This window comes from Crinia signifera, chromosome 4 (genome assembly GCF_055691185.1).
Source record: "Crinia signifera chromosome 4, ASM5569118v1, whole genome shotgun sequence".
Classification (NCBI taxonomy): domain Eukaryota; kingdom Metazoa; phylum Chordata; class Amphibia; order Anura; family Myobatrachidae; genus Crinia; species Crinia signifera.
In genome coordinates this window covers 225,091,241-225,118,250 of record NC_139220.1, presented here as the reverse complement: position 1 = coordinate 225,118,250, position 27,010 = coordinate 225,091,241, and the positions used below count along the sequence as shown (strand labels likewise).

At 41.0% G+C, this 27,010-nt stretch overlaps 1 protein-coding gene across 1 annotated transcript in view; it reads left to right on the top strand.

The window, feature by feature from the left end:
- UNC13C (unc-13 homolog C) overlaps positions 1-27,010 on the top strand; it is a 536,500-nt gene that overhangs the window by 197,687 nt on the left and 311,803 nt on the right. The window contains exons 12-14 of the mRNA XM_083183881.1: positions 4,316-4,485; positions 13,752-13,867; positions 18,252-18,415. Of these exons, the coding sequence (XP_083040007.1) occupies positions 4,316-4,485; positions 13,752-13,867; positions 18,252-18,415 (450 nt within the window). The remainder of the gene's footprint in view (positions 1-4,315; positions 4,486-13,751; positions 13,868-18,251; positions 18,416-27,010) is intronic.

Genomic DNA, 27,010 nt, shown 5'->3' with positions numbered 1-27,010 from the left:
ATTGGATATACACCTTACCTACAACAGACTTTGCTTATATTACTTCAGGTGACATAGATGATTCTGCCAAACCATTTTTTTCTGAAATTACAACATCCATCTTTCAGAGGATTTTACAATCCTCTCTTGGAGCATGTTCATTTTCATCAGGCTTCCAATAACCTACCCATACTGCAAAGTACCAACTATGGTAATTGTTTCCTATCTGGGCGCCTGCTAAGTTAATTGCGCACCATGCTATTCTCCGTAGAGAAATCTGATCGCATCGCATCGTACACATACACGATATTGAACGATGCGATGCGATCCGATTCGATTTCCCATAGGAAACAATGTTAAATGGATCAATTTACCCAAATCAGCATAGGGAAGAATGGTAAATGGGCCAGAAACCCCAAAAAAACCCACAGAGCAGTGGAATGTCCCCCCAAAAGTAGTTGACGCCACCCCGCCATCAACGTGAACCCGAAGCGTGTCGAGCGCAGCGAGCCCGCGAGGGGCGGCGGTACGCGTCCTCCGACCTTTTCATGCCCTACTATCCACTAGGGCGTGGAGTGAGAATAGAATAGTGTGGCGAGCGCAGCGAGCCACCGAGCCCGAAGCGTGGCGAGCGCAGCGAGCCCCGCGAGGGGACGCGGATACCTTCACAGGTAAACGCGTCCCTTCGCGGGCTTCCCAGGTGTCCGCGTCGCCATGGACACCTGGGAAGCCCGCGAGGGGACGCGTATAACTGTGAAGGTATCTGCGTCCCCTCGCGGGGCTCGCTGCGCTCGCCACGCTTCGGGCTCGGTGGCTCGCTGCGCTCGCCACACTATTCTATTCTCACTCCACGCCCTAGTGGATAGTAGGGCATGAAAAGGTCGGAGGACGCGTACCGCCGCCCCTCGCGGGCTCGCTGCGCTCGCCACGCTTCGGGTTCACGTTGATGGCGGGGTGGCGTCAACTACTTTTGGGGGGACATTTCAATGTTCAGGGGTGTTTTTGGCCCATTTACTATTGTTCCTATGATAATTTGGCTAAATTGAGCCATTTCACATTGTTTCCTATGGGAAATCGAATCGGATCGCATCGCATCGCATCGTTCAATATCGTGTATGTGTACGATGCGATGCGATCAGATTTCATTACGGTGCCGTACGTAGAAAACCTGGGCGCCCAGATAGGAAACAAGTACCCCAACTATTACTATTATCTTCTCCATTAGCTCAAACATGACTTATTGCAGTACAGTTTGAGTATCCCTTATCCAAATTATTCCGAAAACCATACATACCAGAATGTGAATTTTTTTGTTTGTTGCTAAAAGCACTACTGGGGACATGGTATGTAACTGGCACTAAATGTGTGCAAGACAGTGATTTCTTGGCATTTATATTCAGTATTGGAATAATCCATTATCCAAAATTCTTCCGGTCCTGAGCATTTTGGATAAGGGATACTCAGCCTGTATTTATGCACCCAGGAAATGGGTTTCTTGATGGGGTCTATGCAGGAGCGAATTATAAACTGACTAGTCTTAAGGCCAGGGGATTTCCCCTGTTCGAGCCATGGTGGGAATTGAACCCATGACCTCAATGCTGTGAGGCAGTAATGCTAACCATTACACCATCCGTACTGCCCCTGATCCTCTCTGGGCCAGTCCAATACTGTATACTTCTTTCTGTATCAACTTTGGCTTCTTGATTCTTTCCACCATGGCAGATGGACTGCCCATACTGAATATTGTTTTAGAAATAAAAAAAAAATACTTTTATAGTTCACATTCTGGCTTATGGCAACATGGCAAAGAATGCCTGTATCTGTTTTCAAAAACAATCTCCGATCTGCACCCAGGCTGTGAACCCCACATTAGCCACAAACAAGTTGACAACAAGGCAGTTACGAGCAGGTTCTTCCTGTTCGGACTGCTGCGGGCATTATGTAACTTGTCACTGCGGGGGACTGTGGTATTGTACATAAGATGTTCTTTTATTTTTATTTATTTCTTGCAATTCAACTAAAGAATAAATACTTTTTCTTTGGTTAAAATTATCACTTGAGACAATATAAAATGAGCCCTCTGACAGTACCAAGGTTATGCAATGCTTGCCCTTTGTTTGTCTTAACATTTTAATGCACCAAGTCCTTTGATGTGATGATTTTCATAAGTACAGTATATGGTGACATTTTTTTGTTAAAAAAAAAAAAAAAAGGCAAGATTTATTCTCCCGCAATTTGTATCTTTGCTTTTGAATATGTTATCTTGAAATGTGACTGGTAGAAATCCCGGGGAAACAAGACACCGCATGGCCAGTTCCTTTATTATCAAATGAACCATCCTGAGCGCTGCACATGTCATAAACATTAACTACAACAGAACCATTGTTTTAACTGAAATGTAGAGGATGCTTTCAGGACACCTTTAGAAACATGGATCATGCGAAAACTGCCTGTGTTTATATCTGACAGTTTGGAAGTGTTTGTTATCTGCAGATACTGTCTTAAGACTCAGGGGTTCATTTACTATGATGGGAGTTATATTGAAAATGGGATGTTGCTCATAGCAACCAATCAGAATCTACTACTTATTTATTTGGCGCATTTTAGAAGATAACAGATACAATCTGATTGGTTGCTCATAGCAACATCTGAAAATAGAACTGCCATCTATGTAATTAAACCCCTCAGTGTGTGAAAATGTGATGCTGTACTTACTTGTACAATGTGGACTGTCTTCTGATAATATTCTGTATGTAAGGGCAGGGCCGGGTCTACCATTAGGCAGATTTACACAGCTGCCTGGGGCACCAGGATCTGGAGTTTGCCTACCAAAAAACTAAGGATGCCTATGAAGAAGACATCATTGTTGTAATTAATGCAGGTGGGGGCTGTGAAACTTCTCAGAAAGTGGTGTGGAAAGCTTTGCCTAGAGTTATCATGTTGAAATAAGACCGTCATTTGTAGTGTTAGAGAACAGCTATTGAACAAGGGCTGCCTACTTTTAAGCTGCACTCTCCGGGAGAGGGCAGCCAGCTAGAGGAAGAAGGGGGCGGGCCAGCTGACGTGCTGTGAAAAGGGCGTGTCTCAAACACTGTGATGCAATTTGCATCATCGGGTTCCCGCAACCCCCCTGCCGAGGGGGAATAGTGGGGGAGAAGCCCACCTTCCTGGGAGGACAGGAGGCTGACCCGATTTCCGTGAGCTTCACGGCCATTCCGGGACTGTAGCCAGCCCTCTATTGAACAGACACTATCGTTATGTAGCTGTCATTTGGCAAGACATTCACCTATAGGATTAGTGTACGGTTGTAGCTTTCCAAGCTCAACCAGGCACTATAGTAAAACATCAGTAAATATATTTCAGACAGGGTAAATATCAAAGTCACAGAAAAGGGTCAAATACACCTGGATATACGTTGCTCCCAAGCTAGCCAGTAAGTGTGGGAGAGTGTTGCAGATAAATGTGTGCTGGTGTGCACTGCAGAGTACATGCCATTCAGCAGCATGAGAGGATGAGTAACTGTAGTCTACCTTATATAGCATTATAGCCTATGGAATGTTTAATCTAAGCAGCCTATCAGTGTTTCCCTTGTCAGTTCATGGACACAGTTTAATATAATCAATCTGCAGAGCACAGTATGTATGTGTTATTGCCTATTAGCTAGAATAAGACTTTCTAAAGATCTGCCTTATTATATGGAGCTATAGATGGAACAGCAAGCAGCAAATGTCCGTTTTACATATTATGTTATAACATGGACATTAGGTGGGTTGGATACATTAAGGCCCTTATTCAGATCTGATCGCAGTACAAATTTGTTCAAAATGGGCAAAACTATGTGCACTGCAGGTGGGGCAGATGTAACATGTGCAGAGAAAGTTAGATTTGTGTGAGCTAGTTTGTGTCTGTGCAGGGTAAATACTGGCTGCATTATTTTTACACTGCAATTTATATTTCAGTTTCAACACACCCCAAATTTAACTCTCTCTGTCTGTGTTACATCTGCCCCACCTGCAGTGCACATGGTTTTGTCCACTTTGAGAACAAATTTGTACTGCGATCAGATCTGAATAAATGGGGTAAAATTCCTTATCTTCACTCTCTGGATAATGGGGTTTTTAAACATAAAATGAAAATCATACAAATTCTTTAAATTGCCATATATATATTTATATATATATATATATATATATATATATATATATATATATATATATATATATATATATACAGTATGTGCCCAGTGAAAAGTATTTTTAACTAAAACATCACTTAAAATATGAAAACTTTATATGTATATTTGTACATAAATATATATCCATCTCTTTACCCACAGTGAATGCCACAACTCCACAGACAGAATTAAAGTGAGGGTTTGGGATGAAGATGATGACATAAAGTCCAGGGTAAAACAACACTTCAAGAAAGAATCGGATGACTTCCTCGGACAGACGTTTGTAGATGTGAGAACGCTCAGTGGAGAAATGGATGTCTGGTATAATTTAGGTGAGTGTCATCCTCTATTTAGGAAGGTGACCATTTAGAATTAAAAGCACACAAATTGACAAAATTATATTGCATACTGGACCCTTGTTACATATAACACGATTTATGAAAATAAGCAACCCGACAATTAAATTCTGAGAACTTCGTCAAATGAACCATTATTAAATATCCAAAGTAAATTACTTTTTCCACGTTCCTTGCAATATATCCAATGTTTGTATATATAAACTCACATGTCTCATCTGTGATGTCATCATTATGAGATCATAAGTACAAGCCTGTTTTCATGTTTTTTCTGACACATGTCTATGCTTTAATGCAGGCATGTCCAACCTGCAGACCTCCAGCTGTTGTGAACCTACAGATCCCAGCATGCCTTGCCATAGTTTTAGCATTAACTAATAGCAGAACTGTGGCAAGGCATGATGGGACTTGTAGTTTCACAACAGCTGGAGGGCCGCAGGTTGGACAAGCCTGGTTGGACATGCATTGTTTTAAACCCTTTTTTATACTGCAAACATGCCAATGCTCTAGTTTACTATGCTTTACTCACATGCAGAGTCTTTCACCACCTAATAAATACCTAAACCATTTTACTGGCTGAAGACTAAAGAATCCATACATCTACTCACTTTCACGTTCCCTTGGTCTTTCAAAAGATTTAGCACTGGTCACCATGTATTAACTTACATTTATTAACAGAGACTGTGCATCTGCAAGAAATACTCTAGCTGCAAAGCCAGGTAAGGTCATGAAATATTCATTTAACTGAATTAAGTCTGAGGAATATATTTGGGTCACGGATGCAGCTGCAGATTTACAGATAAATTATGTAATAGGCAGGTTCGGTGAGGATATTTGTGACCATGGCCTTTGTCATAAACCTATGAAATGATTATGTTGTTTGAAGATATAATTTGATATCACTTCTATAGCAGCAATTTACAGTGCACTAAAAATGACAGCGTTAAAAGCAAAAATATATTTCTCACATAAATGCATCAGAGAGAACAGCAAGATCTGCTGCATTATAAAAGAAGTCAAAGCAAATGTGTTCTGTAATAAAACAACAGCCAGGCCTGGGTTCGAGTAAATGTTTCAAGGGCCCTGACTACTACTACATGGCTACTGATACTCACGCTAACTATGGGGGTCTGTTATCCTGGGAGTGGTAAATTATACAGAGAGTACTGATTGGCTCATTGCAGAATTACTTCCAATGTTCCCTTCTGCCTCCATAGGGCTGCCTCAGGAGTATTATCGCTGTTCAGTATGGCAACTTCTTGGGTTCAGGCCTCTAATAAACATCAGTTTTGGGAAAAGTTGGCGCTGCAAATGCAGCCTATGAGAAGTGTGACCATGTGTACCAATAGAAAACTCATATTCCTGAGTAAATATAAAGTTATAATCTGCACAGTTAGCTAGCCCATTGTAATCCAGTTTAGCTGGAACTCCATTTGGCCCCATCATAAAGTAAGTGCCACAATGGTGCCCCCAAGGTACTTTGTACCCATCTAACTGGTGTGGATTATTAGATAGACAGGGATGGGGAACCTTCGGCCCTCCAGCTGTTGTTGAACTACACATCCCAGCATGCCCTTCAACAGATTAAGCATGGCCAAATAGAAAAACTGGAGCAGGGCATGCTGGGATGTGTAGTTAAACAACAGCTGGAGGGCCGAAGGTTCCCCATCCCTGAGATAGACAGTGTCTAAATAGAAAGTCAGTAGGTCGAACCCAAAAGGTTGACACGGTCAAAAGGTCAACATACTGGCCCTTATTCTGGTTGGTGCGGCCGGAGCCGCACACGGTGCTCCGGCCGCACAAACCAATCCCCGCCCACGAGACGGATCGCCACGGCCGTCCGTACACGGACGGCTGGCGATCCGCATAAAAATGGTGGGGCGTACGCCTCCACCATGGTGGGAGCTGCCCCCTGCATTCGATGGTCGTCGACCATCGAAGGCAGGGCCGCACGCCACAGCAGCTCCCGCAAGCTGAGACCACACGGACAATCGTCCGTGTGATAGCTTGTATGGGGGCTGAGAGCTGACATCCGGCGACGTCAGCTTTCCGCCCCCATCACTGGCGTCATACCCTTATTAGCATGCATACGCCCCGCGTTTGCATGGGAACGCCCATGAAACGCGGGGCGTATGCATAGGGAAATGAGGGTATGAAGCCCCTCACGCCCCTATACGCCCCCTTTGCGGCGTATATTTTTTGTGTGCGGCGATTTCACCTGCACATGCGCAGAGTGACCTCTGCGCATGTGCAGTGTGAAAACATCGGCGGTACGGCCGCACGCGGGCCGTACCGCACAGATTAGAATAAGGGCCACTGTATGAAAGGTCAATAAGTTTAAAAGGTTGTCGGGGTCAAAATGTCAACATGAAAAAGGTAGACATGTGAAAAGGTTGACATGAACTTTAAAAAAAATTGTGGACATGCCCCCTAGTTAGTGTAACACATACCCTCACCTGGGTCGCTTTGCTCGTCATGCTTCAGGCTACTTTATTCTCTAAAATCGTGAAAAACTCATGTTGACCTTTTGATCCTGTCAACTTTTTGGGGTAGACCTATTGACATTCTATCTAGACACTGCAGATCTTTCAACCGGAACCACCATCTAGCTACTGTATTATTATCGGAGATTGAACTCTGCACTTTCATTATATGACATATAATGTTTTAGTGAATTGCTGTGTTTGTCACAGTTCTGTGAATGCTATATGGTGCCCCATGATTACACCTTTTTGTGCAAAATATTATGTTAACCCTTTCAGGTACAACATCTAGTCAGGCTCAACAGCCCTAGCACTAGTAGCGGTTCCAGTGGTGAGCCACTTTGAAATAAGAACATTAACATAATTCAACATTCAATGTAGACCATTTTTTATTAAAAACCACGTGGCAGAAGTATTACCACCGTAAAAACGGAGGTGGACTTGGGCGCTAATATCCCTTAAAAATGAATGGACACTTGTAAGGAAAAAAAATTTCTATGAAAAATAAGCAGCAATCTTCAAAAATTGCACTAGTGTCAGTCCACAAACTTATACAGCAAAACGTAGATTACACAGAAGGAAAATGGGAAGATTGCGCTAATGTATAAACAATAAATTGTATCAATTTCCAATGCGGCATGGAGGGGATTACATGTGTAGCAAAAGACTGGAGACTGCTTCAAATTGATGTATCAAAAAACAATTTAATTAACATACAAAGTATACATATATATAGCTATTTATAGGGTGGCCACCTAAAAGATTAAATGTATATATTAGCATATGCTATAATACCAATGTGCACATAAAAACAATGTTAAAGGTTTAGCTCTGGATAAAAAAGGGGGTGATGATAATAATATTCACTCTGAATTTACATAAAAACTAGCAATCTTGAATATGTTGACACTGTGTCGACTGGGTTTAGTGTCAGACCGTACTGGGGATATTTTAGTAGAATGCTGGTAGTAACAATGTCCTTTTTAGGAGCAATAGATCATAGCACAGTGAGCGCATACATCACCTGTGCTGCCGGATGGTAAAAGTCCTGTGCGGTGTTTGCTTGGTGGAGTGTCCCGCCTGAGGATAATGACAGTGCGGACCTGGATGTAGTGGCCGGTACGCGTGTCTCTCACCCACGCTTCCGGAGATGTTAGGGTCTTGCAGTGCACCACCGTGACTTTCACTCACAGGTGCTTGTGTCAGCTCCTGCTGGCGTTCTCCACTCTGCACAATGGACAAGGGCTGGTGGATGCACCGTTCCACACACGGCGATGAAGGCGGGGGGATGGAAATCAGATGGTAGTCGCCCAGTATTTTGCTGGTAGGCAAGTAGTTGGCTGGTAAGCTGGATGGCTGGCCCTAACGCATTTCGCCCTCAAGCAGGGCTTTTTCAAAGAAAATAGCTATGTATATGTATACTTTGTATGTTAATTAAATACAATTTATACAATTTGAAGCAGTCTCCAGTCTTTTATTAAAAACCAGACTGTTTGAATAGCAAAAAAAAAAAAATGTGTATAGCAAAGTGAACCCTTTTTCAACAGCATAATCCTAGCTGCTAGTGACTCTCCACTGTACTGCCCTCTGTCTCTCTTTTTACTTCAAATTTACCTGTTGCCTGGGATCTTTTAAATCCTTTATCCTCCTGCACAAGCTCTAGGATCCAACCTAGCAGTGGCAACTACAAATGTGGCTGCAGCACAGTCCAAAATTCAAAAAGAGTAGTCACTCCAACTGCCAGTGTGTCCCAGCCACTGATGTTTGGCAGCATTTGGGGTGGTAGTTGGTGTGGCTCCCCATATGAATTTTGGATTGTACTGCAGGCAGGGCCGGCATCACCAACAGACAACTTTAGGCATTTGCCTGGGGGCGCCGGCCACTTGGGAGCAGGTCCCCCCCCCCCTGGATCGAGGTGAGCAGTGCCCGCACCCTTCCCCCCACCCGGGGACCGATTCTGTGGTGGCCGCATCCCCCCCCCCCTGCCATAGAGTGGGTGAGCGGTGGGGGCTGGTTCCATATGCAATACCAGCCTCCCCTCCGCTGCCGTCCCAGCTGGTCCTCTCCAGCACGTGCGCAGTATCGTCCTCAGTACTGCACATAAGCTGGCCCCCAGCTTCTATGGGCTGTTTCGGCAGCAGCCCATAGAAGCTAAACCACGGCCCGGAGTCTGTACACTGCATAGAACAGGCATTGGTACCGGCGCGCACGCAGTATCGGCCTTAGTACTGCGCATACACCAGATTCTATGGGCTGCAGACGAAGCAGCCCATAGAGGTATCCCGGAGGGAGGGAACACCTTCCAATGGGTCTGGCTTGGGTGACTGGCAAGTCGGACTTCCAATAGGAAGTCACTGCCAGTCACAGTGAAGCCAATGCAGTCTCACAGACTGCATCTGGCTTCACTTATGCAGAGCACAGTGGCGGATTTTACCTGGGGGGCTGCAGTGCTGCAGCCCATAGGTAAAAACCACCACTGATCATGATCATCATGTATTCAGAGCTGGTGACTTGCCTTCCTTTGGTTAGAAAGCAGATGTTTATTCCCCACTCAAAACTTTTCTCAACCTTTTTTTTCTGCTTTCTGAATGAGTCAGCCTTGCCGGTCGGAGTTATTTGACTTAATAACAAACAAGTTATATAATAAAGCATATGAGTGTTTCGTGTTACATCCGTTTACTCATCAGCTACATACTGTATACTGTGGGAGTGCTGCTTAATTTATTCTTCCTACATAGTTATTTCTAATACATTTTGGAAGTAACATAAAGTTAAACTTTAAAGCTGTCTCATTTCTCTGTTGTGTTTTAATTTACACCTTTCTTTTATATCCCATCGTTATTCAGAGCTAATTACTTATCCCACGTCATACCCTATCTCTTACATCTCATGCTTTCCTTCTTTTACCTGGCTACACACACTTTCAACAGTCCATGATTCAACATTCCATGATTCAGGCTGCTTCATCTACATAAGTGTATGCATCACAATACAAATACATTCAATGTTTGTTATTAGCTGTGATGTAATACTGTACATTAACCAGTGTCACTGACTTTGGATTATACCATAGCATACCCCCAACTGTACAGATTACAGTACTGCTGTCCCTCCCGCATGTGTGTGTGTGTGTGTGTGTGTGTGGGGGGGGGGGGGCAGAGATCACTGCAGCTTTTCTTGACATATCTTTAGTGCAGGCAGGGAGCCGGGGGCTGCCCAGCAGTTTGGGGAGCACTAGCCACACCTCCAAACTGTCAAACAGGGTCGCTGTGCTAGGTTATTGAGCTGGCCACACCTTCTGCACAGCAGGTCCCTATTTCTAATGTACAAAAGGTGGGATGACCATAGGTTGCTTGTTTCCACTAGACTAATGTTTGCTACACTGATCACAGCTACATTTAATTATCAAATAAGTTTTCATTCTATGCAAATATGCTGTTTAAAATATTTATTACAGACTAATAAGTGTAGTACAAAATATTCATGGAAATTGATTTTTACAATTCACGTAATTTTTTCATTTTTAAAAGTAGAAATCCACATTGCAATGAGACAGCAAACATAATGGGGGGAATTTACTAAAGGAAATTTGTAAAAAAAAATAGTTGTATTTGTATCCAGAAATACCGTTATTTTTGACATTTACTATCCCGAAAATACGGCAATTCGTATTGATGTGCTATCAATACGAATTGCCGTATTTTCGGGATTGTAAATGTCAAAAATAACGGTATTTCTGGATACAAATACACCTATTTTTTTACAAATTTCCTTTAGTAAATTCCCCCCAATTTGTGTATAGTTGTATACTTTATAATGTGAAAACATCTGCATGCAAATTGAAGTGTGAGAAAAAAATCTACAGGTCAAAATGTGTGATTTTCGTGGCAATGAGACAGCAAACATAATGGGGGGAATTTACTAATGGAAATTTGTAAAAAAAAATAGTTGTATTTGTATCCAGAAATACCGTTATTTTTGACATTTACTATCCCGAAAATACGGCAATTCGTATTGATGTGCTATCAATAAGAATTGCCGTATTTTCGGGATTGTAAATGTCAAAAATAACGGTATTTCTGGATACAAATACACCTATTTTTTTACAAATTTCCTTTAGTAAATTCCCCCCAATTTGTGTATAGTTGTATACTTTATAATGTGAAAACATCTGCATGCAAATTGAAGTGTGAGAAAAAAATCTACAGGTCAAAATGTGTGATTTTCGTGGCAAAAAAAAAAATGCAATTTGCAACCTTATAAATATGTGATTTTCAGAAAAAGAGCAAATTCAGCTTTTTTTTTTTTTCAAAAAAGCTCAACAGTCTAAAAATCACACTAAATCTCGCCGCAGGTGTTTGAGATACACCCACGGCCAAAATGAGAGTAAAAAAAGGTTGTAAGGATGTGGTTTACATAATTAGCGATACAAGGGATGATGTGCTAAAATAAATTTGCATAGATGATACCTTAAAGGGGACAATAGGGGGAGATATCCTGCACAGGACAAAGAGATGGAGGTAATGGTCAGAGAACCAACTTGAAAAACAGTATCGTTTATAAATTATAACAATAATGTATTGTTGGAGGTGCCCCCAGGAATCAAGTATCAGTATACTTAGAAAAAGAGAGACGGTGATCCACAAGACGTGGACAACCGTTCGCAGAAAGGATTCCTTTGTGGAGGCACACTTTTGAGATATCAGATGGGTAGAATAATGGTTGTATTAAAACTTAACTTTTAATTCCAAATAATTTAAGATCGTTATAACTCTTATAGAAAAATAGAAAGTGTAATAAGCCTTTAAATGGCAGCAAAGAGTTATTCGTAAGAATTATCGCTAGAGTGAACAAAGAAAAATGTATATTGCCACTAACAAACAGTATCTAATATGGTGGCAATGAGTGGTGTTATTTAGGACATATACAAAGCATTAATATGCATTTACAATTTTTTGGTCCTTAGATAGGACAGCTGATGACACATCCAGAAGCAAGTGACAATCTGTAGAAAACTTAATAAATAGAATACGTTACAGTTATGTATTAAAGAATAAATAATATACAGGTAATCACTTTAGTGCACCCAGTGCCAGATTAAGCCTTCGGGGGGCCCGGGGTACTTTAGACCGGGGGGCCCCCTTGCACTTGTCATTACTGGCCGCACACTGCATGGGAGAATATTATACTGTCAAAACACAGAGTAAAGGCAGAATAAACTTGGTCAATGGTTAACTGCAGGGGATATATATATATATATATATATATATATATATATATATACACACACACACACACACACACACACACACCACATGAAAAGCCTGTGTTTGTCCCTCTGCCCCTTACTCTGGAGGAGACCTCACAGTCCTAGTGCTGCCTCTGATTAAAAACCCTCACATGACTAAGCTGCTGCTGCTGTTCTCCATGGACCTGAGAAGCATGTAATGAGCTCCACCAATCAGAGCTCAGCACAAACTTCTCAGCCTCTGTCCTCTGGTGCAAAGTGTCATGGGACTTAGTCAACTCCCAGAAATGCACTGCACACTTGTGCAATCAGTGTGCCTTGGCTCCCGATGCTCAGCACCATAAATCATTGTCACATTGGCAGATAGGTGAAGCTGCAGCACTACCCCACCCATGCACAAAAATGGACCTTGAATAATATTAGCTTTGTCAAATGGGTAGGCTAGGTGTTACATTTGATTATAGGTTTTTTGCTTGTCAGTTTTTCATATATCCATATATTTATCTGGCTAGTTGAAGCACACCAATGTTTAAGTAATGGCAATTTCTACTTTACAATGTGCCAACAGAAAAGTTTGCAATATATGGTTCCACTGATTAATGCCTAGTTTGGCATCGCAGGCCAGTTGCAGCCCCCCTCCTACAATAAGTAGCAGCTGGTAAAAAGTAAAGATATTTAGAGTAGTTAACAAGAATAATAATGTGGATAAATTTAACCAACCATCACATGGTACATATAATAATAATAATAATAATAATAATAATAATAATAATAATAATAATAAAATAAAATAACATGCATGCCAAACAACAATAATAGATGAATAATGGTGCAATGTCTCTACCCCAAGATCACACATCAAATACATCCAAGTACTGTATTTGCATTGCTTTTGCAGATAGATGCTACAGACTGGTAAAACAGTGGCAGATGTTCTTTATGGCGCACGACATGTCATGCCACACTTTTTTTTTATATTTGCAAAGCTAAGTAAGGACCCATCTGTACAAGCATGTACTTGCTGGCAGGTTTGGATATTTACCCAGCATCCTCAGTACTTCCATGTTCAGTCTCTAAGTATATGCTAGAATTAATAAAACTTGAACGAGACATATTTTTGTTCCTGTCATTATGATACATAACTCTCCCAAGTCAGCACGTGCAGTAAATGTAATCTGTATACCATCGGAACATTTGCTAGAACTGAATTTGTTTGTAAAATACATACAGTATACACAGCCAAAGAGAAAATCACAAATATGCGCAGAGCTTTAGTTACGACTTCTTAGCTGCTAGAAGGAGCGCCGGCATCTTAATGAGTACAAATATTCCTCTGTCTCTGGTGTATTAAAAAATGACTACATGAGGCTTAACTAATGTAATGTATTCAAACATTGGGAACTGACATCTGTTTTATACTCTTGAATACTTGAGACCATGAAAATGCTTATGCCCCTGATGCATATCATCTAATATTATTCCATACTGACATTGGTGTTCTTCTTTCATAGAGAAAAGGACTGATAAATCCGCTGTCTCTGGTGCTATCAGAATGAAAATCAATGTTGAAATCAAGGGAGAAGAGAATGTGCCTCCTTACCACATCCAGTACACTTGTTTGCATGAGGTAAGGTGATTGGACAAGACAGTAACCCAAACAATTCTAGATAGTTTGTGCCCTGTGGTTGAGTACTAAGCACTTTGGACAAAGTTTTTGTATTCTTTATCCAAAATTCTTGGGACCAAAAACATTTTGGATAATGGATTATTCCGTATTTCAGAATATTTTTATATTTCAATTAGGTATCTTGAGGTATTTTCATTTCTTTTTCAGAAACACACAAAACACATGAAATACACACAAATATTTGTTATTTGTGCATGAAACAAGGTTTTAAAACATAAAACAAAGTTTTTGTCCTATCTCAGGCACTGAATTTGAATGCCAAGTAATACTTTTCTTGCACATATTTAGTGCCAGTTACATACCATGTCCCCAGTAGTGCCAGTTACATAACATTTCCCCAGTAGTGCCAGTTACAGATGTCCCAGAAGTGCTTTTAGAAAAAAAATGAAGAAAAATAAATTACATTCTGGAAACTATGGATAAAGGATCATTTGAATAAGGGATACTCAACCTGTAATGCAGTAACTAAAGTAAGTTAAAATGAAGTGGCATAGTAGCATGGGTATAGAGGTGGTAACCACCAAGGATTTGAAGCTTAAGGGTCTTGTGCCTTCCCAAAATTAGATAGGAATGATACTTAGATATTTGCTCTTAGTAGAAATATAAGCTATCCAGGAATGTTTCTCTATGTAACTTGCTTTAATTCCTAATTTATTGTACTGTACTTCCTAAAATGTGAAAAACAATACAAATATTTCTCAAAAAAGAGAAATTGCTACATAGTCTACTTGGATCTTTCCCTTTCTTTATCAAAGTTGATGTACTGGGATGTCCTCTGTATGACAACTGTAGGAAGCTGTACAAGTCAGGGTCATTTTAATAACTTCTCTGAATTGCACTTGCATAAGAATCCAAGGAATATGTTATCAAAAACTCCTTGATTCACGGCTGCTTGTTTTCTATATTTTAAACCCAAATAAGAGAATAGTAATGGATTTTCACACTAAGGTCCAATGCAATATTTTGATATGTGAGGCGTCCCTGCATATCTTCTATTTTTTTTTATAACCTTTTTTTATTGAAGCTGTGCCATAAATCACACAATACAACAAGATATTAACAGTAGGTAATGTCAAAGCATATCATAAAGGACAATGACAATGACATTCACAAGTAGAACAGAGTTTCACAGTAGAAAATAGTCACGCACTATAATAACATTAAGCATAAACAAAGAAAAATGTCTCATGAAGAGGTCATTATAAATGCATTCAGATCAAATAAATACATTCAATTGTAAAAGAAAGAAAATAAGAAATAAATTCAAGAAAAAATAGTACAGTCTCATCTTCTCCACACCTTTTAGGAGAGAACCCTCCAATGCTGGTATCAGAAGATACATCTCCAGCTCAAAATAGAATAGGAGGATCTCCTGTTATCTGATGAGTGTGATAAGATGTTAAAGCAATGGGGCCTACACACGTAGCGGTTTTCGGGCATTTTCCAAGAAATCTCACTAGATCGCTTAGAAAATGCCCCTACAGCTCTCCGTGTGTAGGGGCATAGCAAGGCATGGCCTCACATGTTGCTATCGTCCAGCAATTAATATTCAGCATGCTGGATAAAGCTTGTAACACTGGCTCTGACAGATAGCTGAGCACACAACTCTGACACATCGCTGTGTGCTGAGCAATCTTTCTGAAGCGTTCTGAGCAATCTAGCAACGGTCAAAATGCTTCAGCATCTCCCTGTGTGTTGGCCCCTTAACTCTCTCTTATGTTGAAGATCTTTCGGTCTTCGAGGTTTTTTTTAGCAAGAATTCCCTCTAAAGAGATAAAATAAAATTGGCATTGAATAAAAATAGAGAAGGTTCAGAATGGTGATTCCATGTCTAAAGTGTAGGTTTAAGAGATCTAACACCAATATAAGTTTTCTACTCCAGGGGATAATGCTTTGATGAGAAGGAATAATAGCTAAAATAGCCCATTCTGGTGTGAGTGGCAACAAGTTAACCAAGGAGGCCTTTGCATAAGCTTTAACCTGCAGCCAGAAATTCTGAATCAAGGGGCATTGCCAAAGCCAGTGGTTCAGTGATTTTATAACAATTATGCATAGTTGATATACAATGACAACGCCACTATGAAACGTTAGTTCTATACAAAATAGTCAGACATCTCAGAGTACATAGCAGCAGGTAACCGTTTCCCAGCACAAACATGGGCTTTAAGCAATTGATCTAGAGATAAAGGTAGGAAGTTAAGAAGCCAGTGTATTATACCCTATCCATGTCAGTCCCTGCATGTATAAGGTATAATCTAACATTTCCCAAATAAATATAATTATACAGAGATCGCCTTTAGAGAAATAGGTGGGCGCTGTAACAATTTATCCAAAGAATTCTGACTAAGTCCGAGAAAGAACTGGTATTAGTCTTAATGTTAGGCTTTAAAGTATGCCACAAGATGTGCCTCTAATATTACAAATGTAACTATAGGCTTGGAACGTGAGAGGCCTTTTAAGTAGAAGCCATACCTTTTAGTATTCCACAGCAATGGATTATCCTTTAGATGTGATAGAATTTCATGGTCATACAAATGTAAGAAGCTGGTGAGGTTCCCCTCCTAGAAAATCCTGACCCAGAAAAAGGTTAGTATGGATTGCATGTCCTGATTGTGTAACCATTCTTTAACCATTCGAAGCATAAGAATATAGCATTAGGCTAGGGAAGCTAATACCTCCATTAACATTAGGTTGCCGTAACTTTATTATGCCAATCCTAGTTCGCTTGCCATTCCAGATGTATTTATGGAAAAAGATCATTTATGTACTGAATATACTTTTGGGACTGAATCTTAGGTAAAGCTTGGATTAAGTATGGTAGTCTAGGGGAGAAAATCATTTTACTGAAACTAGCTCTTCCTATATAAGATAAAGGGGTTGTCTCCAGCCCTCCAACTCAACCAGCAAGTCTCTTATAGCAGGAGTAAACTGAAGGGTATATAGCTGATGGGGAATACGAGGAATTTGTACGCCCAAATAGGTAAAATAGTCTAAAGTCCAGGACATAGGAAAGTTCTGTGCAAGGGACCCAAGAGGGCCACATGTTTCCAGACAGAGTGCTGTCAACTTTGTGAGATTGACTGAAAAGTCAGAAACCTCCTCAGTCTTTAAAATTTCAATGTCTAACTAATGCATTTCTAAAGGGTTTGCACACATGGGCTGTGACTGGGAGATTTTGACTAAGCGATTTTACTTAGTCAAACTCCCCCAGTCACTGCCGGAGGTAAGCCGGCGGCTATACACAGCAGCAGCTGTGCATACAGCCTAATAGACACTGCAGCGTCTAGCAAGAATATTCTTGCGTGCAGTGTCTATTCGGCCAGGTGATAGCGACGCTGTGAGGCCGTGCATCGCTATCGCCTGCTGTGTACACATAGGGGGATTCAGGGCTTGACTTTTGTCAATGTCTAATGCATGTCTAACTGCTGTTGACCTTTTGATTGTCTGACTAGACATTGTCTGTCAGCCATCTGGAACCCAGAAAATCATTGCTGTTTCAATAGTTGTAACGCGTCCATCACCCTTCAAAGGTAGAACACATTCCTCCAAATGATAAAATAGTACCATGTCCAATGTCCATAAAATGCACGATGGTCTAAAAACAGAGGTCATTAGCTTTCTTCATAATGGGTTCTCAATATATATTTAACATTTACCCTGTGTAATGCAGTGAAATACCAAGTACACACAATGTATGTGTGACATTTTTAAAAGTACCTCTTATTCTGTATAAATATGTACCTTAATTCTTAGTTTTGTTCATATTTTATTGATTACTAATGACACCACTTTTCCTGTTTACAACACATGAGAACATGCTGGGGTAGCAATAGCAGTAATTGCATTGCTAAGAATTCTGCCATCATAAATCATAGCACTGGGTGAGGGTCGTTAAGACACCACGGGTTTCCCTGGTGTTCCATTAGTTTTAAGGGGGAGGAGACGGGTTGTTTCTTGATTTCATCTTTTCCCTCTCTGACTGAGATAATAAAAGGGTTAGCGTAGATTGCGGTGGTAAGGTTATCTTGTGCTGGCAGACTGACTAGCACTGCTTTTATCTTTGAACCTGTGAGCTTGCAATTTGCTTCTGAAGTATTAGGCTGCCATTGAAAATATTGTATATATCATGCCACCTGTTGCCTTTCCTTTGATGCAGTAAATTGTGTCCCCGCTGAGCAGCACATCCCCCATCCATAGATATCAGTTCAGTGAAGTGAAATTAAATGAGTTAAAATGATTGAAGAGTATTAAGTCCATCATGTGCTGAGCTGCCACTCTCGTGCGCCTCCGAGTCCTGACAGTGTGAAACAAACTTTATCCGCAGAACTTATTCCACTACCTGACAGAAGTTCAGAATAATGGCAGTGTTAAGATCCCTGAAGTAAAAGGAGATGAAGCCTGGAAGGTGTACTTTGATGACGACGCACAAGAAATAGTGGATGAATTTGCAATGCGCTATGGAATCGAGTCCATCTATCAGGCTATGACGTAAGTATATGAGCGCCATTAATAACAAGCAAAGAGCGGGAGCACAAACCTAGAGGAGACAGGCGCATGTATAGGCTATGAACACACAAGTACTGCAGTGAATATTGCCTTCTGTGCTGTTGCTATTAGGAATATTCTATTGTAGCAGACAGAATACTAGCAGTTCAGTGTCTTCATCACTCAGTCAGTCAGTCAGTCACCATGTATTTATGGAGATGCCTAAAGTTTTACAGTTTGTGAGGAGGTTCCGTGTATGGTTCTCGTACATTATTTTTACTGTGTAAGCATGTATTATAATCCTTTAATGTACAGCATGACAGACATTGTGCCTGATGCTGGGTGAGCGTTTGACAGTATAACCGGGTAAAGATTTATCTGTCCAATATATCTGGTGGGAACAAAAAGCTGGTAATGTATTAGAACATATGAGAATGGAACATGTGCTCCCAAACAATGGAAAATAGTCAATGGTCATTCAGACAAATTACTAGTTTTTGTCCATTTTCCAGTGTTTGGGAGCAAATAGTTGAGTTTCATATACTCCCATACATTACCAGATTTTTGCACCCACCAGACAGATTGGTCAGATAAATCTGTAGGTGTGTGCCCAGATTTAGTGTTGCATACTTGCATATACTGTAATGAGGGAATGCCCAGAACAGTGGTCCCTGCAGATTTGTGCAATTCTACAATTAGCTTTCACCTGGGGTGGCAGAATGGGGGCGCTTTAACTTAGACCGGGTACAATAAGGGCATGTGTTGCACAATGGTTTACAGATGCAGGCTGGGATAATGACACATCTCTGCCTGCGAACCATGTATTATTTGCTGCTGGCAGGTGCAGAGGTGATGGTGATAATGATAGTCAGGCATGGAAAATGTCTTTTTTGTGGGAATGATATTGAACTTTTGCATTCGGGGATCCAGACACTCAGAATGCTGATGAATTCAGTACTACTGTATGAATTCAGTATTTGAACAAATCTTTATTTGCGCGGATATATTATAGAGATTTTTAGGTGCAAGTGTGATGTAAGCTTGGCAATGGCATAGATCAGTCATACATATTGCTGGCACACATCTTAAGGTAGTTATCACTTTGCATTTGCAGCAATTGCAGCTTTCTTAATGAGAACAAACTGTGCCAGTAATTTAGGGGCCAGTTGCTGCCTACTTTGTATCAGTAGATTGAATGGTTATTATATTAATGTAAAGTGCACATACTGCAAATTGCTGATATGTGTACTTACAGAACACAAATATCAGGCAAAGTAGATTCTCAAATACATAAACATCTCCCTTATATAGATGCTACTCCCAACAGATAATCCGGAGATTTTCTACTATACAAGTGAAACATTATGAATATACACCAATACATATACAATATCAGAGAGTACACTTTTAAGACACATTTTAATATCAGTCAGAAACAGAATTTAAAACAATTGACAAATATATCACACTTAGCATCATAGAATATATAGATCACAGGTTCTCAAAGTCGGTCCTCAGGACCCCACACAGTGCAGGTTTTGCAGGTCTCCTCTCAGATTCAAGTGGAATAATTAGCTGTGGATCTTTTAAAATGTGTCAGTCAGTAATGAGTGCACCTGTCGGGTGAACTGTGTGGGGTCCTGAGCACTTAGTTTAAGAACCACTGGAATAGATCACACCATCATAATATATATATATTGTCCCTTGATTATATAGTGCATATATAATGGATCAACTTTTTGTAGTATGTAAATGAATTAGGTAAAATATCATGACAATGTCCTTTTGGTTTAAACTACACCTGCTGTGGAATGGGGATGCAGTTTAAATTCCGGCGGTCGGGATCCCGGCGTTCAGAATCCTGACGCCGGAATCCCGACCGCCGAAATCCCGTCAGTTTCTCCCTCCGTGGGTGTCCACGACACCCCTGGAGGGAGAATAAATTAGCATGCCGAGCGTAGCAAGGCACCGGGCCCGCTGCATGGCGAGCGCAGCGAGCCCGCAAGGGGGGGCGATCCACGTCCCCCACTTGTCGGGATTTCGGCAGTCGGGATTCCGGCGTCGGGATTTTGAACGCCGGGATTTCATACTGAATCCGTGGAAAAGCCAGCACTGTGCTCAACCTCCTATAGGATTGAGCCCAATATATAGTAATGTGCACAGCCTACCCTCTGACCAAACTTGTATTTCTATGGAGCCTTCAGAGTCCTGGTCACACCAGTAAGTAGCACGGTGAATAGCTGAACCTGTCAATGGCAGTACAGTGACTCCTTCTGGCTGTTAGCCATGGTACCTGGTCAGGGGAACTTTGTTTAGTCCAACAGTTGGGAATGAGAGCATGGCTGCAATTGAGGCTGTTGGTGTTAAGGCTAAATTTGAAGTATAGGAGGTGATAGGCCCATCTATGAAGCTTGCCTTGCCATGTTTCTCCGTTGTGAGTGTGACGGTTTCTTCAGAAGGAGTTTATGGAATTGTTTTAAAATACTGTCTTGTATTGATATTTGTCTAAAAAATGAGCTCTCTGATATATGAATATTTGGCGAATATACAATTTTAAGGGGGTCTGTAAATCACCACAGGACTCTGGAGAGCTGTAGAAGTGTATCAGTAATAGCAGCAGCTGAACAATGGCTGCAGAGGCGGATTGCTTTGATAAATCAAGCTGTGTCTTTGACAACATTGGTTTAAATCCACTGACACGCAAATGCTGAAATGAAGATGGCAGTGGAATATATACAGTATAATGTTTAAATAAGAAACAAAGGGGAGTTGTGTAGGGAAACTTACAGGCATTTTCTTTAAGTGTCTTCATGAATTGCCTTTCTATGTGGCACAGGAATAAAAGGCTTACACTCTTCATCACACTGCTTATTGTCCTGATCCATTGTAGGATTGTATTAAAGTTAGGTTGCTGTACTAACCCTTTGAGTGCCAACATTGCTGTGAGAGAGCCTCCAAATATCCTCCTAAAAATGCCAGCCTCACTCAGGGGCAGATTCATTAAGCTCGGTGAAGTGATAATGTGGCTGTTTTTTTATCACCGGCCAATCAGCTCCTACCTGTGAAGTTACAGGCTTGGTTTGAAAAATGACAGGTAGGAACTGATTGGCCGGTGATAACCAGACACTACAATATATCACTTCACCGAGCTTAATAAATCTACCCCACAGTGACTGATCTATTAGTATAATAAATGCAAATACAGCCAAGTCAATTCATTGAAGTGTAGTTTCATATTGCACCCAAAAAAAGAACAGTTGCTGTGAGCAACGCTGGCATTTTAAGTGGATATTTTGAGAATCTCTCTCAGCAACGTTGGCACTCGAGGGGGCAGGATAATGTACAGAAATACAGGTAAGCAAAATGTAGACATGGCTTTTGGCATTTACTACACGCGGGAAGATCAATGAGCACAAATGCAGACACTAGAGCCTGTCAGCTGTAAATGACCCACACTAAGCTGTAATACGTTATTAATGAGGGGCAGTGCTAATTGCCGAACTGTTTTTTATACTTATCCCTGGGTATTTGGAAGTGGCTTTCATTTATCTTACTGTGTTCTGCTCCAACAGACTTCAGTGCGGGTTTTTTAAACTAACTGAAAAAGAACAGAACTAGGTAATGCACCTAACCACAAGACATGTATTAGCGAAAAATGTATTCAGGGCAAAATATCTTTACGATCATTGAGTGTGATCTGTGTATCATTGTTTTTTTTGTTACATTCAATACATTAGCTACTAAGATGTTTTTTCAAGAAGGAAGAAATAAATGAATGCCTAAAAACTCTTAAGGGTTAAATATACTGAACTCCATATTATATACACTTTCTTCTCTTCTTTCAACTCACATAGGGCGGGATGTTCTAACATCCGCAGCCCCCCTCTGCCGGGCTTTGCATTGTTAATGGTCGCATATGCTTTAACATTCTTTTTGGTTTGGATAGAGTTTAGTTTGCGGGAATTGACCAGAGAGGAAATGCCGCTGGCCACCTTTGGCGGGTGGAGCGGGGCTCTCATGTTATCAGGCCTCACACCCACGTGTCACAATGCTTTGAAATGCAGATCTGCATGAAAGGGGTGGCGCTAAAAAGACACGATGGCTTAATTTTAGTTCTGTCATCTCGCTACAGAGCTATGATTCCTGGTATTATAGCCACATCTCACACACTTCACGAAAAATTGGGAGTCTCCCGCAACTTTCTATAGAGTAGGTATATTTAATTTACAGCAGTATCAAGAGTGACATCTACAGGATGAAATATGAAAATAAACCGAATGCACCAAAACATGTATAAAATATTCAATTGATCACTAGAATTTCTCAAACTTTGCATCACTGTTTCTTAAATGTGTTCCTCAAAGCCCATTGCAGTCCAGATTTTAAAAAAATAGCCATAATGGTTTTAGTAAATGAGTTACATAGTTGCATAGTAGGTGAGGCTGAATAAAGACTTGCGTCCATCTAGTTCAACCTATGTTTATAATAGCTTATCCCTTGTTGTGTAGTATGTTCTGATATTTTAAAAACAGATTATGTTACTTATTCGTACCCATTAATGTTTTTAACCAATAAATGTTTATCCAACCTTATTTTAAACTTATTTATAGTGTCTGCCGACACCACTTCTCCAGGAAGAGAGTTCCAAAGTTTGACTGTTCTGACAGTAAAGAAATTTTTTCTTCTGGATGAACAAAATCTTTTTTTCTTCTAATCTAAACTCGTGCCCTCGCGTCTTAGATTCCTGTCTAGCAGAAAAAAAGGTGTTTGACAGTTCCTTATATTGGACCTTAATGTATTTATACATATTGAGCATGTCCCCCCTTAAACGTCTCTTCTCTAGTTTAAATAGTCTCAGATTGCTTAATCTTTCCTCGTAGCTTAATTTCTCCATTCCCCTAATAAGCTTTGTTGCTCTTCTTTGGATTTTTTCTAATTCTATAAAGTCCTTTTTATATTGTGGGGCCCAGAATTGTACTCCGTATTCGAGGTGCATTCTAACCAATGATTTGTACAGAGGCATAATTACTTTTGAGTCCCTAGTTTCCATGCCCCTTTTAATACATGCTAGAGTTTTGTTGGCCTTTTTTGTTGCTATATTACATTGAGCACTACACCCTAGTTTGTTGGCTATTTGGACTCCTACAGTAGATCCTTTTCGAGTACTGAATTACCCAATTCATCCCTGCTTAGGTTATAACTAGCACACTGGTTATGTCTCCCTAGGTGCATGACTTTGCATTAGTTCATATTGAACCTCATCTTCCACTTTTTTGCCCACTCATCTAGATTGTCAAGATAATTTTGAAGCGTGGTGACATCTTCTGATGATTTAATAACTCTGCTCAGTTTTGAATCGTCCGCAAAGATGGATACATTGCTGAGTAACCCCATCCCAATATCGTTAATAAAAATGTTAAATAAAATGAGCCCTAGAACTGAACCCTGTGGCACTCCACTTACTACTGTACTTAGTACTGGTATGATATTTGAAACGGCACTGTTCACGACCACTCTGTTCTCTATTACACAGCCAGTTCCCTACCCATCTACAGACATTTGCCCCTAATCCAAGGTCCTCCATTTTATTTATCAACCTCTTGTGTGGTACGGTGTCGAAGGCTTTAGCAAAATATAGGAAAATCACATCTACAGCGTTTCCATTACCAAGGTTTTAGCTAACCTCTTTATAGAAACAAAGTAGATTAGTTTGGCATGAACGATTTTTCACGAACCCATGCTGGTTATTACTGAATAAACTATGAAGGTCTAAATATTCCTGGATTGCATCTCTTAAAAATCCTTCAAATAGTTTACCCACTATTGATGTTAAACTAACAGGTCTGTAATTAGCGGGATCCTCCTTTTTTCCTTTTTTGAATAATGGCACTACCTCTGCTATTCTCCAGTTTTTTGGTACCTTTCCTGATGATAGGGAATTATCAAATATATAATGTAGAGGGGAAGCTAATTCCTCCCTTAAGCAGCCCATACACGGTCCGTTTAACGGATCCGTTTGGGACTTAATTAGCACACATCGGATCGGATCGCATCCCTAGTGCATGCAGTGTGCATGCACTGCGATCCGATACGATGTGTACCTAGTACAAAAAGTATGTGCAGCACATACTTTTTGTACCGTACCATGGCCCTTATTCTGAATCGGACGGTACGGCCCGCGTGCGGCCGTACCGCCGATGTTTTTAGTCTGCACATGCGCAGAGGTCAATCTGCGCATGTGCAGCCCCATTCGCCGCAGACGTATTTCGTCCGCCGCAAAGGGGGCGTATAGGGGCGTGAGGGGCTTCATACCCTCATTTCCCTATGTATACGCCCCGCGTTTCATGGGCGTTCCCATGCAAACGCGGGGCGTATGCATGCTAATCAGGGTATGACGCCACTGATGGGGGCGGAAAGCTGACGTCGCCGGATGTCAGCTCTCAGCCCCCATACAAGCTATCACACGGACGGTCTCAGCTTGCGGGAGCTGCTGTGGCGTGCGGCCCTGCCTTCGATGGTCGACGACCATCGAATGCAGGGGGCAGCTCCCACCATGGTGGAGGCGTACGCCCCACCATTTTTATGCGGATCGCCAGCCGTCCGTGTACGGACGGCCGTGGCGATCCGTCTCGTGGGCGGGGATTGGTTTGTGCGGCCGGAGCACCGTGTGCGGCTCCGGCCGCACCAACCAGAATAAGGGCCTATGTGATGCGCGGGAGCGCGCATCGGATAGTACAGAACGGAGCCATACACAACGGACCATGTATGGGCTCCTTTAATTCCATTAGTACCCTAGGATGAATCCCATCTGGCCCAGGTGATTTATTTGTTTGGATTTTTCTGAGCCTCAATATTATTTCCTTGGTAGAGAAATCAATATTGAGGTCTGGCTTGTTTATCCCATTTGTGGTTTGTGTGCGTTCCACAGTCTGCTCTCCCTTAGTAAACACTGATGAGAAGAACTCATTTAACAGTTCTGCTTTTCACTTGTCCTCCGTAAAACTTTTTTCCAGTGATATCGGTTTGCCTATTTTGTCCTTAATTATACGTTTACTATTTATGTATTTGTAAAACTTTTTGGGGTTAGTTTTGCTTTCAGTGGCTATGCCCTCTTCATAATCCCTTTTAGCTACTTTGATTGCCCCTTTACAAATGTTTTTGATTCTTTGTATTTGGTGAACGCCTCTTTAAGTTATTTTTATAGAATTTAAATGCTCTTGTTTTATCGTTGATTGGTGACCTAACATTTTTTGTCCAACCATGGTGGCTTTTTTTACCATTATTTACTTTAGGAATGTATTTAATAGTTAATGATTCAAGTACTTTTTTTAGAGTATCCCACATTTCCTCAGCATTTTTCCCCTCGAAAACCGTTTCCCACATAATTATAAGTCTTCTCTGAATAATTCGAAGTTAGCTATTCTGAAGTTTAGTATTTTTGCCGATCCTTTATGATGTAATTTACTGAAGTTGATTTCCAGTGAAACTATATTGTGGTCACTGTTCCCTAGATGTTCAATTACTTTTGAGTTTGAAACTAGATATATGTTATTGGTTAATATCAAATGCAATAATGCCTTATTACGAGTTGGAGCTTCTACCGTTTGTGTGATAAACTGGTCTTTAAGTAAGCTTAGGAACCCACTGCTTCTTTCTCTTTTACATGTTTCCTTTTCCAATCAATATCAGGTCAATTAAAATCCTTCATAATTAATACCTGACCCTGATCTGATCTGATCTGATTGTTTGATTTGGTTTAAAAGAAGAGACTCGTCCCTTTCATTTATGTTTGGCGGTCTATAGCATGCCCCTATTATAATTTTATTATTAGGTTTTGTGTTATTGTCGTTATCTCTGCCCACACGGCCTCCGTGTAATCTTCCTCTGTACCTGTGCTCATTTCTTAGTTATTTTTAACATATAGGCACACCCCCGCCCTTTCTATTTCCCCTATCTTTTCTATAGAGTGTATATCCCTCCATGCTTAATGCCCAGTTGTGCAACTCCTTACACCATGTTTCTTTAATACCAATAATGTCATAATCGTCCCTAGCAGAGATGGCTAGTAAATCGCTGCCTCGACTTAGTGTCTCGAATCATTAAGCTGACTGCAGGATTCGAAACACTCACTTTTGGATGAGTCGAAACAGCAGCAGCATTATTACTTTGCAACTCACTAAGGGGCTTATTCTAGTTCACTCTTTCTGACAAAATCCTTCTTAGATGGATAAAACCATGTGCACTGCAGGGGGGCAGATATAAAATGTGCACAGAGAATTAGATTTGGGTGAGTTATTTTGTTTCTGTGCAGGGAAATACTGACTGCTTTATTTTTACACTGCAATATAGATCTCACTGTGAAGTAAAACCCCACACAAATCTAATTCTCTCAGCACAAGTAACATCTGCCCCACCTGCAGTGCACATGGTTTTGTCCTTCTAAGAAGGATTTTGTCAGAAAGAGTGAACTAGAATGAGGCCCTAAATGTGTTGTGAGCCCAGCACTGTCTCTCTCTCTGTGCGGCTGTGCCTGTAATTTCAAATGAGTTGTGAGCCCAGCCACTCTTACTTCCTGTCTTCCAGCACACTGAGTGACTG